Here is a 12,608-nt window from a genome sequence, read left to right on the forward strand (position 1 = left end):
TGCCCTTTTTTTATTGGTTCCATTTCAGGTGCAGTAATTATGTTTTCTATTGTGACAACATGTCATTTGCAGAGTGTTTGGAAATGTACATGACTTGAAGTCTGTCGCTGTTTCTAAGTGAATGCACTGGTTTATTTCTGGGTATTGATGAAGTTATCCAACTCACTGCTGCCTCTCAGCTGAGTACAGACCACCATATATATTTAAAGACATGCTTTCATCAGTGTGTCTGTATGCAAGCTGCTGTGAAATGAGGACAAATGTCAGAGAACAAATGCCAACCTGGGTTTGAGGTAATTTACAAAAGGTCACAATTATATTCATCCAGCAGAGACCACTGGCTGAAAGTAACCTAATGAATTGGTTGTGGTTTATGTTATTTAGATTTTAACCCTCTGAACCTTAAGACCTATGATCCTCATTGGGTTTTAGAGGCCTGTTGTCTTGTAAAAATCACCAGAATTTAACCATTTATCAGCCAGGAACTGTAAAACATTTGCAGCAGTCCTTGAACTACTCGTCTGTGATGTGATGTTTCAGGAAAATTAACCAAACCTACACTTAAAAGAATGAAATCACATTACATTTGCTGTCATTTGAAAGAAAAATTATTTATATTAAGGACTGAAAAACTGTAAATAATTCATAAAACATGACATTTTCCAAAACAGTTTTATTCCTGCTTTGGTAAAATTACAGATAATATCCAATAAAATCACAGAAAAAGAGTATTAATTACATGTTGATGAATAAAATACAGAAGTGTGCCATTCTTTAAAAAAAAATCTGCAAATTAAAAATTGTAAAATGCTAAATAATATATTAATTATTTATTATTTTGCAGGTTTCCCTATTTTGTTTAATTGCAGAGAAAGTGCAGTAAAATCACTGAATTGTAAAAACTGTGGAAAAAATGCAATTACAGTATTCTGTAATTCATTCAAAAACTGTATATGAAGCATGGTGGTGGCAGCATCATAAAATGAAGCATGGTGGAGGCAGCATCATAATGTGAAGCACAGTGGTGGCAGCATCATGATGTGAAGCATGGTGATGGCAGCATCATGATGTAAAGCATGGTGGTGGCAGCATCATGATGTGAAGCATGGTGGTGGCAGCATCATGATGTGAAGCATGGTGATGGCAGCATCATGATGTAAAGCATGGTGGTGGCAGCATCATGATGTGAAGCGTGGTAGCAGCATCATGATGTGAAGCATGGTGGTGGCAGCATCATGATGTGAAGCATGGAGGTGGCAGCATCATGATGTGAAGCATGGTGGTGGCAGCATCATGATGTGAAGCATGGTGGTGGCAGCATCATGATGTGAAGCATGGTGGTGGCAGCATCATGATGTGAAGCATGGTGGTGGCAGCATCATGATGTGAAGCATGGTGGTGGCAGCATCATGATGTGAAGCATGATGGTGGCAGCATCATGATGTGAAACACGGTGGTGGCAGCATCATGACGTGAAGCATGGTGGTGGCAGCATCATGGTGTGAAGCATGGTGGTGGCAGCATCATGATGTGAAACACGGTAGTGGCAGCATCATGATGTGAAGCATGGTGGTGGCAGCATCATGATGTGAAGCATGGTGGTGGCAGCATCATGATGTGAAACACGGTGGTGGCAGCATCATGACGTGAAGCATGGTGGTGGCAGCATCATGATGTGAAACACGGTAGTGGCAGCATCATGACGTGAAGCATGGTGGTGGCAGCATCATGACGTGAAGCACGGTGGTGGCAGCATCATGACGTGAAGCATGGTGGTGGCAGCATCATGACGTGAAGCATGGTGGTGGCAGCATCATGACGTGAAACACGGTAGTGGCAGCATCATGATGTGAAGAATGGTGGTGGCAGCATCATGGTGTGAAGCATGGTGGTGGCAGCATCATGATGTGAAGCATGGTGGTGGCAGCATCATGATGTGAAACACGGTAGTGGCAGCATCATGACGTGAAGCATGGTGGTGGCAGCATCATGGTGTGAAGCATGGTGGTGGCAGCATCATGACGTGAAGCATGGTGGTGGCAGCATCATGATGTGAAGCATGGTGGTGGCAGCATCATGACGTGAAGCATGGTGGTGGCAGCATCATGGTGTGAAGCATGGTGGTGGCAGCATCATGATGTGAAGCATGGTGGTGGCAGCATCATGATGTGAAGCATGGTGGTGGCAGCATCATGACGTGAAGCATGGTGGTGGCAGCATCATGGTGTGAAGCATGGTGGTGGCAGCATCATGACGTGAAGCATGGTGGTGGCAGCATCATGATGTGAAGCATGGTGGTGGCAGCATCATGATGTGAAGCATGGTGATGGCAGCATCATGATGTGAAGCATGGAGGTGGCAGCATCATGATGTGAAGCATGGTGGTGGCAGCATCATGATGTGAAGCACGGTGGTGGCAGCATCATGATGTGAAGCACGGTGGTGGCAGCATCATGAAATGAGTCATGGTGATACAGTTTTTGAATGAATGACAGTATTCTGACATTTTATAGCACATTTTTTATCAGATTTTAGCTGTTGTAGTGAGAATTTTTCATGTTTTTTTTACAGTGTACTAATAAAATAGACCATACTTTATGCATCTTCCAGCCATTTTTCGCTATTATAAATGTTCCAGAAGCAAAATGAAAAGATTCGGTGCTACTTTATTGTCTTTGAGCTGCATTGTACAAATAAAAGTGTTCTGTCCAGCTTCTCACGTCACACAGGAACAGATATAAAGTGACCTGGGCTCAATAAATGTAAATCTGCATCAGGACTGTAAAGGTCAGGATCGTTTTGACTGTAATGAAACAACACCTGATGGGAATATATGAATCCAGACTGATAATCTTGGTCTGTTTCCCATTTTTCCTTCCAGCGGTTGACTGCATGGTCTCCGAGTGGTCTGAGTGGTCCGAGTGCAACAAGTCCTGCGGAAAAGGACACACTATTCGGACCCGGATGGTGAAACTGGAGCCTCAGTTCGGAGGCAGCGCTTGTCCTGAAACCATCCAGAGGAAGAAATGCAAGATCAGGAAGTGTCGGCCAAAGACGAAGGAGGAGAGAGGAGGAGGAGGAGGAGGAGGAAACAGGAGGAGACGAGGGAAACAGGGACGAGATTCAGCCGTGGAGGAGCAGCCAGGTGGGATACTATCATCTATTAAAACAACTGATATTCCTGCATTAAGATGATTGGTGGGCTTCCTTCTCTAATGATATTAATGGTGCAGACTGTTACAGGTGTTGTGGTTCGTTACCGATAATTCCTCCAGATAACCGATATGTTTACCTCCAGAAGACAGACTCATTTTCTCTTCAAACTAGTAATCAGACGGGCATCAGTAGTCGCTGGTTAACTGGCTTTACAGCATCGATAAAAAGAATTCACCACCAGGAAGTTTTTACTATTTATTGCTGAAAAATGGCAAATTTTAGCTGGAGTTTTGGACAAGAATTTCCAAAAACAAACAAGACTATTTCATTTCAAATTGAAAGCAGATTTCTACAAACAAATGTCAGTCAAGTACAATTGTAAAGTAAGCATTGTGAAGCATGGTGGTGGCAGCATCATGATGTGAAGCACGGTGGTGGCAGCATCATGATGTGAAGCACGGTGGTGGCAGCATCATGATGTGAAGCACGGTGGTGGCAGCATCATGATGTGAAGCATGGTGGTGGCAGCATCATGATGTGAAGCACGGTGGTGGCAGCATCATGATGTGAAGCACGGTGGTGGCAGCATCATGATATGAAGCATGGTGGTGGCAGCATCATGATGTGAAACATGATGGTGGCAGCATCATGATGTGAAGCATGGTGGTGGCAGCATCATGACGTGAAGCACGGTGGTGGCAGCATCATGACATGAAGCACGGTGGTGGCAGCATCATGATGTGAAACATGATGGTGGCAGCATCATGACGTGAAGCATGGTGGTGGCAGCATCATGACGTGAAGCACGGTGGTGGCAGCATCATGATGTGAAGCACGGTGGTGGCAGCATCATGATGTGAAGCACGGTGGTGGCAGCATCATGATATGAAGCATGGTGGTGGCAGCATCATGATGTGAAACATGATGGTGGCAGCATCATGATGGGTGTCTTTTACCGATTATTCCATGATTTCTTACAGCCGGTTGCCGGATGCAGCCGTGGAGCAGCTGGACGGATTGTACCAAACACTGCAGTGGGGGGATCCAGGAGCGGTTCATGACAGTGAAGAAGAGGGCAAAGGGCAGCGGGACGGCGAGCTGCAAGGACCGCAAGGAGATCCGAGCCTGCAACGTTCATCCCTGCTAGGGGGCGTCGCCAACGGGCTGGTTTATTAAAGATGATGGGGTTTGATTGATCTGTGTACAGCGAGGTGAGGGCAGGAGGACGGGGTGGTTTGGGACAAATATGAGGAGTTTAGCTGAGACGAAGGAAGACGTGCTGTTTAGTGAAGCCATTGTAGATGTTTAGTTAACAGGCTGACTTTTATTTTAGACCACGGTGGAAGTTTTAGAGAGAAACGTCTGTGTCCTGCAAAAAAAACAACAACTTTTTAATGATTTTCTGTACTTTTGGCCTCTAGTGAACTCTAGAGTTTTCTGGAAATTTTCACCAAAAATCTGGGAATTTTTCCTCAAAGGCACCTTCTATGAACCTTTAAATGTGTCATAACCGGATCTCTTTTCCTCCAGTTATTTTTCACACCAAACTTCTTACAGAGTTTTACACAAAAAAAATCAATAGTCCTCTCAGTCTGGTGTTAAAGTTTCCACAACTGTGACTCCACTTGGAACTCCACGAGTATATGGACTTTTTCTGGACGTCTGCTACCCTTCAGGGGTTTTTAATGTCATAAGGGCAACAAATGTTGGAGTATAGACGCACATCTAAGGTAGATGTGTGAAAAAGACCTAAAAATAGTAGAATAAGAAGAACTACTGGTGTCTGCAGCTGTTCTTGTACCAGGAACTTAGTCTGTTGGGTAAATTTGAAGCTAAAATTTGTACAAAACTTGATCAAAAAGTTTTAGGACTGTTAATGGAGCGCAACATGTGGTAGCAGTACAGACGTTTTTATGACGTTTAGACGTTCTTTTTTTCAGACATAAGGTGAATAGATAGATGTTGATTACCTTCTCGATGGTTTCGACAAACGCTCTCGCCTTCATCAGTCAGTGAGACGCTTCCGATGAAGGTGAAAGAGTTCACCGAAACTGTCGAGAAGGTAATCAACATCTATCTAGTCACCTTATGTTTGAACAAAAGAACTTAAAACTATTCTACGAACCTTTACATGCATCATAACCGGATCTGCTTTATTTTTAGATTTCCTCCAGTTATTTTTCATGCTAAACTTCTTGCAGAGTTACACAAAATGAATCAATAGTCCTCTCAGTCTGGTGTTAAAGTTTCCACAACAGTGACTTCACTTGGGTCCCCGAGAGTATACGGACTCTTTCTGGACGTCTGCTACCCTTTAGGGGTTTTTAATGTCATTAGGGCAACAAGTGTTGGAGTATAGATACAGTGCATGAAATAGACCTAAAAAATAATAGAATAAGAAGAACTACTGCCGTCTGCAGCTGTTCTTGTAGTAGGAACTTCATCTATCGGGTCAAATTGAAGCTATAGCTTAGCAAAAGTTGATCAAAAAGTTTCAGGACTGTTCATGGAGTGCAACGTGGTAGCAGGACAGGCATTTTTATGACCACCAGTAGGTAGATTTGTGATTTCTAGATGGAGCTCAAACTGCTTTAAAGTATAAAACATCAGATTCAGTATCATGCAGCAGCTGAATGATCCAAGTTCATGCTTAAGACCATGGTGGCAACCAAAGGAGGGTCTGCAGCTACCATCAGGAGAAGAAACAACAGTTTAACAGTGGACGAGCTGCTGTTTTCTTCAGCATTTATAAAGTTGTGCACCAAGGCATCCCAAGGCAGAGTTCTACTGGAGCGTCCTGAGGTGTCTGAGGAAAAACATTCGAACACAACACTAATGCACAAAGTTTTTGGCCACAACAGCTCGATCCTAGCTCGCCGACTGCCCTACTTGGTATATTTGACTCTTCCTAACTCAAGTCAAAGGACTGCTTTTTCAAAGAGATTTAGTGCTCGTCACAGATGGCGTTGAATAGAAGTTGTTTAACAGAGGTCCTAATGTCAATAGCACAATGTCACGTGACCCCATGGACCATCTTGAAACTTTCTGATCGACCCTTGTAGCTGTTTATCCTGACTCACCAGATCTAGACTTGGGGTGTAGGTCTCTCATTTCCACTTTGATTAGCAACAAAATCCAAGCAGCAATCTGTGCATTGAAAATGCTACATTTTGCAGAGGATATGGATTGTGCAATAAGGCATTCCTGCTTGATTTTTTGGAAAATTAGCAATTTTTGATAACAGTTCTCGCCTTCTTATATGCAAATGTTCCACCAGAAGAGTTTCCTTGTAGCTATTTTGCAGGAACACCATCGCTGCGTCCTTCACTTAGCATCAACTGAGACGATTATGATGATTTAAAGAACTACAAACAAGCCAGTGTTTCTTTCTCTTCATAGGAGAATCATTATAAGGTGACATCAGACCATTCTACACAGTACTGTTTGTTGATTTTTTGCTTCGTATCACCTGAGACGATTGTAATGATTTAAAGAACTACAAACAAGCCAGAATATAGCAGAATCAGTATAAGTTGTTGTCAGACCCTTCTACACAGTACTGTTGGTTGATTTCTTGCTTAGCATCACCTGAGACAATTATGATTGAAAGTCAGTGTTTTTCCACTCGTATAACAGAGTGATAATGAGGTGCAGTCAGACAATTCTACACAGTACTTTTTCATGCAGTAGTGTTTTTTTAGCTTAGCAAAACACAAACAGTTAGCCTAAAGTTCACTTTTTAACATGTTATGTGTTACTATATTGAATAATGCAGCATTTTACAGACTGTTAATGTTTCAGTTGTAGAAAGGTTCCAGTCAAGGAGAGCCAGAGTAGCCGCTTCCAACATTGTTTGTATTCTTTGTGCTAAGCTAAGCTAACTAGCTGCTGGCTCAAGATTCATAGTGGCCATAAATCTAACTCCCATAATGTCAAACTTCTTTTTTAGAAGGGTCTCCTCTTTGTTGGAACTTCATTTTTCCACTTTCTTACAACCTAAATCATTTCTATTAACTATCAAGAGCTTCAAACTTCATTTTTGGTGAGAATTCCCAGAATTTCTGCGAAAAAAAAAACAGCCCATGGAGGTAATACGGATTACAAAATAGGTGAAAATCTACAACCATAGCTTTTAAAAATATATTTCAAGCATCTAATTGTCAAAAAATTGACAGAAAAGTAAACAAAACATTTTTTTGCAAGACACAGATGCTAACACAGGTTTTGCGTAAAGACTTCTGGATGTACTGTACATCTACTATCTAACCAACACGTATAAATGACACTGCTATGTAATTACTAAAAACCACTTCCCCTACTAGACACATTTAAATGGAGATGTTTTATACTGTTCAGATTAGTCTTTATATTCTGTACTGCTGTTTATCTGTCGTTTCAGCTGATGTAGCATTCAGAAAACTTTCTTTAGCATGTGCAAGGAGGACTTTTTTTCTTCGTTGTTCTTGTTTTTGGTTTGGACTTCAGGCTTTATCAGCTGTACTTGTTGTCTTAAATGACTGTATCTGCCTTTGTTGGTTCCTGAAAACCCAAACAGACGGAGCCTTAGAAGCGTCACGTCGAGTTCAGAAATTAGCGAACATACAAGTTTCTACAGTATTAAAGCTGTAGTTTAGCTCAACATGCAGTAGACTGTTACCGGGCCCTCAGTTACTACACTCTTTATTTCCATTTATTGTTTTTTTTTATTATTGCGCTTTTCATTGTGTTGCCATGATGAGAGTGATCTGTAAAACCTTTTTTTTTTTAGTATTACTTAGCTGATTATGTTGCAGTTTTTTATTCTTTTTTACATCACCACCAAAGTTCTGTTTTCTGTAGATGTTTTAGGGTTTTTTTTAGTTTACAGACCTCTTTTTGTTATTTCTTTGCCTCTGTATCACGTGACTATTTTGTAAGAAACCACCTTTACAATAAAAAAAAAGTAAATGTGAAAACCGTGACGTCACTGAAGTGGTTTTTATCTTGAATCTCAGATAACTTTGTCATTTACAGCCAATAAGGACACCAGGTGAGCAAAAAGTAGACCAGAATATCCTGGTTAAAAAGAAGCAGAAACACATATTTGCTTCATGTCATGATGCTGCCACCACCATGCTTCACATGATGATGCATTTCAAAATTAATCATTTCCCCAAAATTTGCTCCAAAAGATTTGAAATGTCCAAAATGACTCGAAAATTGTCCAAGATTGGTCAAATTTTGATTGTCTCTAGACTGAGACACCTGGATGGATGTAAAACTGATCTGGTGTCAGTTTTTAGCAGAACTCAGATGTGTTTCTCCTCCTAAATGTCATGGTTCTATCTGCTGGACTGATGAAGTTCTGAGGATCAGAAATGATGGAAAAACTCCATTAAAAAGTGATAAATCTGGACCCACCTCTATGGAACTCTGGAAATATTCACAGGATGAAGGTAGAACTCTGATCATTGATAAAGTTACTGGAGATGAAGAACCAGATGGTTCTGAGGGAACCCGGTGATGGAGGAGAGCAGTAGAAGTGTTTATATTGTGATTTCTGCTGAACCTCCTTCACTGGGATGTTTTGATGCTTTAGGTTATAATTAATGTGCCATCAAAAGAAGGGAGGCTAAAAACACTCGAGATTTATCCTGTACAGTCTGAAGGACCATGGAGTCACAGGAGTGCCACAATAAAATATAAATAAATATAAATAAATAAGAAAATAAATGTAGAAATATAAAGAGAAATAAATAAATATATATATATATATATATATAAGGAAATAAATCTGGAAATATAAAGAGAAATAAATAAATAAATGCAGAAATATAAAGAAATAAATATATAATGAAATGAATGTGGAAATACAGAGAAATAAATATAAGGAAATAAATGTGGAAATATAAAGACAAATAAATAAGGAAATAAATACATAAAAAGGTAGATTTTGTCTTTGCTTTTCCCTTTTCTCTTTTTTTTCCTTTTATTTTTCCTTTTGTCACTCATCAGTCCACCAAGTAAAAACAATGACAATAGACTCTGCTTTCACTTGGTGGACTGAGCTGTCAATCAAATGGCTCTGGGCGGGGCTTTCTGTCCAGGTGGGTAGTCGTACCTGATCACAGGATTCCTGCCTGACAGCAGCTCCTAGCGAGGCTGAAGTCAAGTGATGGCACCGTGGCGCTTCTGCTGATTCTACCAGCAGACACTGAAAGGGCTCTGATAGTTCAGTAAGTTAATGTTTATTTTCTTATTGGTGCCGCTTTTAATGCACTTCATATACACCTGTAGTGTCAGATATAATGTGTTCCATACACTCCAGATGTTGGTGGAGTTTATTTCTGTGTGTGTTGACCAGAGAAGAAAGTTAGCATCCAGTAAATATTAGCTTTAATGTGAATTAGCGATGCTAACTGAGCTAACTGCGCAGTAGTAGCCTGATTAAAGCTAACGTAGCATTAAGCTAACGATGTTTGTGTTGAGTTTCATGTAAACAGCTTAAGTGTGTTGTGTTACTGTAATGTGGTACATTTAGTTAATAAAACTGTCAGTGGAGATGCTGGTTCACATTAATGTAACGTTTAGAAAACCTAAATGGGATTAAAACAGTGAGGTTAAGGTTCTGTGTTGTCAGTAGTCCTGAATATCTGCTGAGTCTCTGAAGTTAAACTGGAGAAAACAGTAAATCTGCTCTCTAGTTGTTAACATTGTTTAATGACTGGTTCACATGTTGTAGTACGTATTCCTGCAGTGTAGATTGGAAAAATAAACTCCCAGAATATGATCAAAGTATTGATGAACCTCTGCTGTTGATGCTGATACTGTGACGTCTCTCTTCCATCTCAGGTGTCTCATGTTCACTGTGAGGATCTTCTGAGTGAAGCCAACAGAAGGAAAACCTCATCTGGATGTGAAGAAGGAGACTGAATGGACGACATCCTCAGTGAACCACTTCCTGTTTAACTTTCACTTACAGAAGGACAGAGCAACTCTCAGCAGTTTATTATTCTCTGTTCTTAGTATTCATGGGTTCTATTTATCACCTTTAACTGCATCTCTGCTGCTGGAGCAGAAATACAATCTAAAAAGTCCATGTTATTTATAGCAGATATGCAGCATTAAAACATCGACACATTCAGGGCAGGAGCTTCATTATTACCTTTATTGCACATTTAAAAACTACATTATTTAACTATTGTGAACTGTAAAGATGTGTAAACACATGAAATAAATGGATGAAATAAATAATGTGTTGCTGACAGTGAAGTGTAAAAACTGAACAGTAACAATACAAGTTGTATTCTGAAGAGAGGAGCTGAATCTGCAGCATTATTGTTATTACTGGAAGGATGAGGAGGACATCAGTGCTGATCTTCCTCACAGTGATGAAGGAGAAAAGACTCTTCAAACAACCACAGCTGGATGTTCATGTTCTCTGTAGCTCTCAGTCCATCAGAGCAGATGTTCCCAATGATCCAGACCAAGGCTGGAAGGAAAAGACACTAACATTGAGGAAACGATCGACAAGGTTCTTTCATTCCAACTGCTGCAACATTAAATGTAATAACTGTAGTGTTCATCATTATTTTGATCATATTCTGGGAGTTTATTTTTCCAGTCTACACTGCAGGAATACATACTACAACATGTGAATCAGTCATTAAACAATGTTAACAACTAGAGAGCAGATTTACTGTTTTCTCCAGTTTAACTTCAGAGACTCAGCAGATATTCAGGACTACTGACAACACAGAACCTTAACCTCACTGTTTTAATCACATTTATGTTTTCTAAACGTTACATTAATGTGAACCAGCATCTCCACTGACAGTTTTATTAACTAAATGTACCACATTACAGTAACACAACACACTTCAGCTGTTTACATGAAACTCAACACAAACATCGTTAGCTTAATGCTACGTTAGCTTTAATCAGGCTACTACTGCGCAGCTAGCTCAGTTAGCATCGCTAACATTAAAGCTAATATTTACTATGCTAACTTTCTTCTCTGGTCAACACACACAGAAATAAACTCCACCAACATCTGGAGTGCATGGCACACATTATATCTGACACTAAAGCTGCATATAAAGTGCATTAAAAGCGGCACCAATAAGAAAATAAACATTAACTTACCAAACTATCAGAGCCCTTTCAGTGTCTGCTGGTAGAATCAGCAGAAGCGCCACGGTGCCATCACTTGACTTCAGCCTCGCTAGGAGCTGCTGTCAGGCAGGAATCCTATGATCAGGTACGACTACCCACCTGGACAGAAAGCCCCGCCCAGAGCCATTTGATTGACAGCTCAGTCCACCAAGTGAAAGCAGAGTCTTTTGTCTTTGTTTTTACTTGGTGGACTGATGAGTGACAAAAGGAAAAATAAAAGGAAAAAAAAGAGAAAAGGGAAAAGCAAAGACAAAATCTACCTTTTTATGTATTTATTTCCTTATTTATTTATCTTTATATTTCCACATTTATTTCCTTATTTATTTATTATTTCTCTTTATATTTACACATTTATTTCCTTTTAAATTTATTTATTTCTCTTTATATTTCTGCATTTATTTATTTATTTCTCTTTATATTTACACATTTATTTATTTATTTATTTATATTTTATTGTGGCACTCCTGTGACTCCATAAAGGACGTCCTCTTTAATCTCTGAAATGCTGGCGTTGCTTCACCGGCTACAAAATAAACTCAAGTACTGTTGTCAAAACTCTACTGATCGTGTTTCTGCAGGTTTAATTTACATTCACAGCCTCCTTGAACCTGCTGTACTGACAGTTTCTGTCCACTAGATGGAGACACAAGACTAGAAAATCATGCAACACACAAGGAAGAGGTCGGTAGAAGGGAGTTTAATTTTTTTTTAAAAATGCACCTGAAACAATGTTTTTCTCGTTTTTAGAATTATATAAGATAATATTATATCTCATTATTACTGAACCTTATCTAATAAAGTTCCTCCTGGGTGTCATCTATTGAGAAATAAAGACAAATGGTGAAAAATCAGCAAAATTTAATTGACATTTTGTGTAAGTTGATGTGTATTTCGTATATTATTTTAAATTTACATTAACAGAACTCATTTCTGATGCAGTTTTCCCATCTTCACTAGATAAACAACAACAACACACAAATTATTGTTAACATTGAGTCAAGGGAATTCCTCAACAATGAAAGGTATTTTCAATTAACTAATATTTTGCAGACATTCAGGAAAGAATGGATCTTAAAATCCTTAATTTAAGGTCTAGAAATATTAAATTATGAAGCCAATTTCATTAAGTTACCTCAACTTGAATTTAGTTTCAAAACAAAACACAGAAAGGTGAGTTTAATTGCATTAAATTTTAATCTGAGGCAACAGTATGAGGTCATCACAACCCATTAAAACGATGCTTGAAACTGCGACTGAGAGTGAATCGGAGCCAGACTCTGCTCATACATGTAAAGTTT

The 12,608-nt window shown here is 39.6% G+C and overlaps 1 protein-coding gene across 1 annotated transcript in view; it reads left to right on the plus strand.

Moving 5' to 3' along the window:
• The window catches only part of LOC111569225 (spondin-1-like), a 159,412-nt gene extending 151,295 nt beyond the window's left edge, over positions 1 to 8,117 (plus strand). The window contains exons 15-16 of the mRNA XM_055009128.1: positions 2,882 to 3,145; positions 4,137 to 8,117. Coding sequence (XP_054865103.1) covers positions 2,882 to 3,145; positions 4,137 to 4,303 — 431 coding nt within the window. The 3' untranslated portion in view covers positions 4,304 to 8,117. The remainder of the gene's footprint in view (positions 1 to 2,881; positions 3,146 to 4,136) is intronic.
• The last annotated feature ends 4,491 nt before the right edge of the window (positions 8,118 to 12,608 follow it).

This window comes from Amphiprion ocellaris, chromosome 3, assembly GCF_022539595.1.
Source record: "Amphiprion ocellaris isolate individual 3 ecotype Okinawa chromosome 3, ASM2253959v1, whole genome shotgun sequence".
Classification (NCBI taxonomy): Eukaryota; Metazoa; Chordata; class Actinopteri; family Pomacentridae; genus Amphiprion; species Amphiprion ocellaris.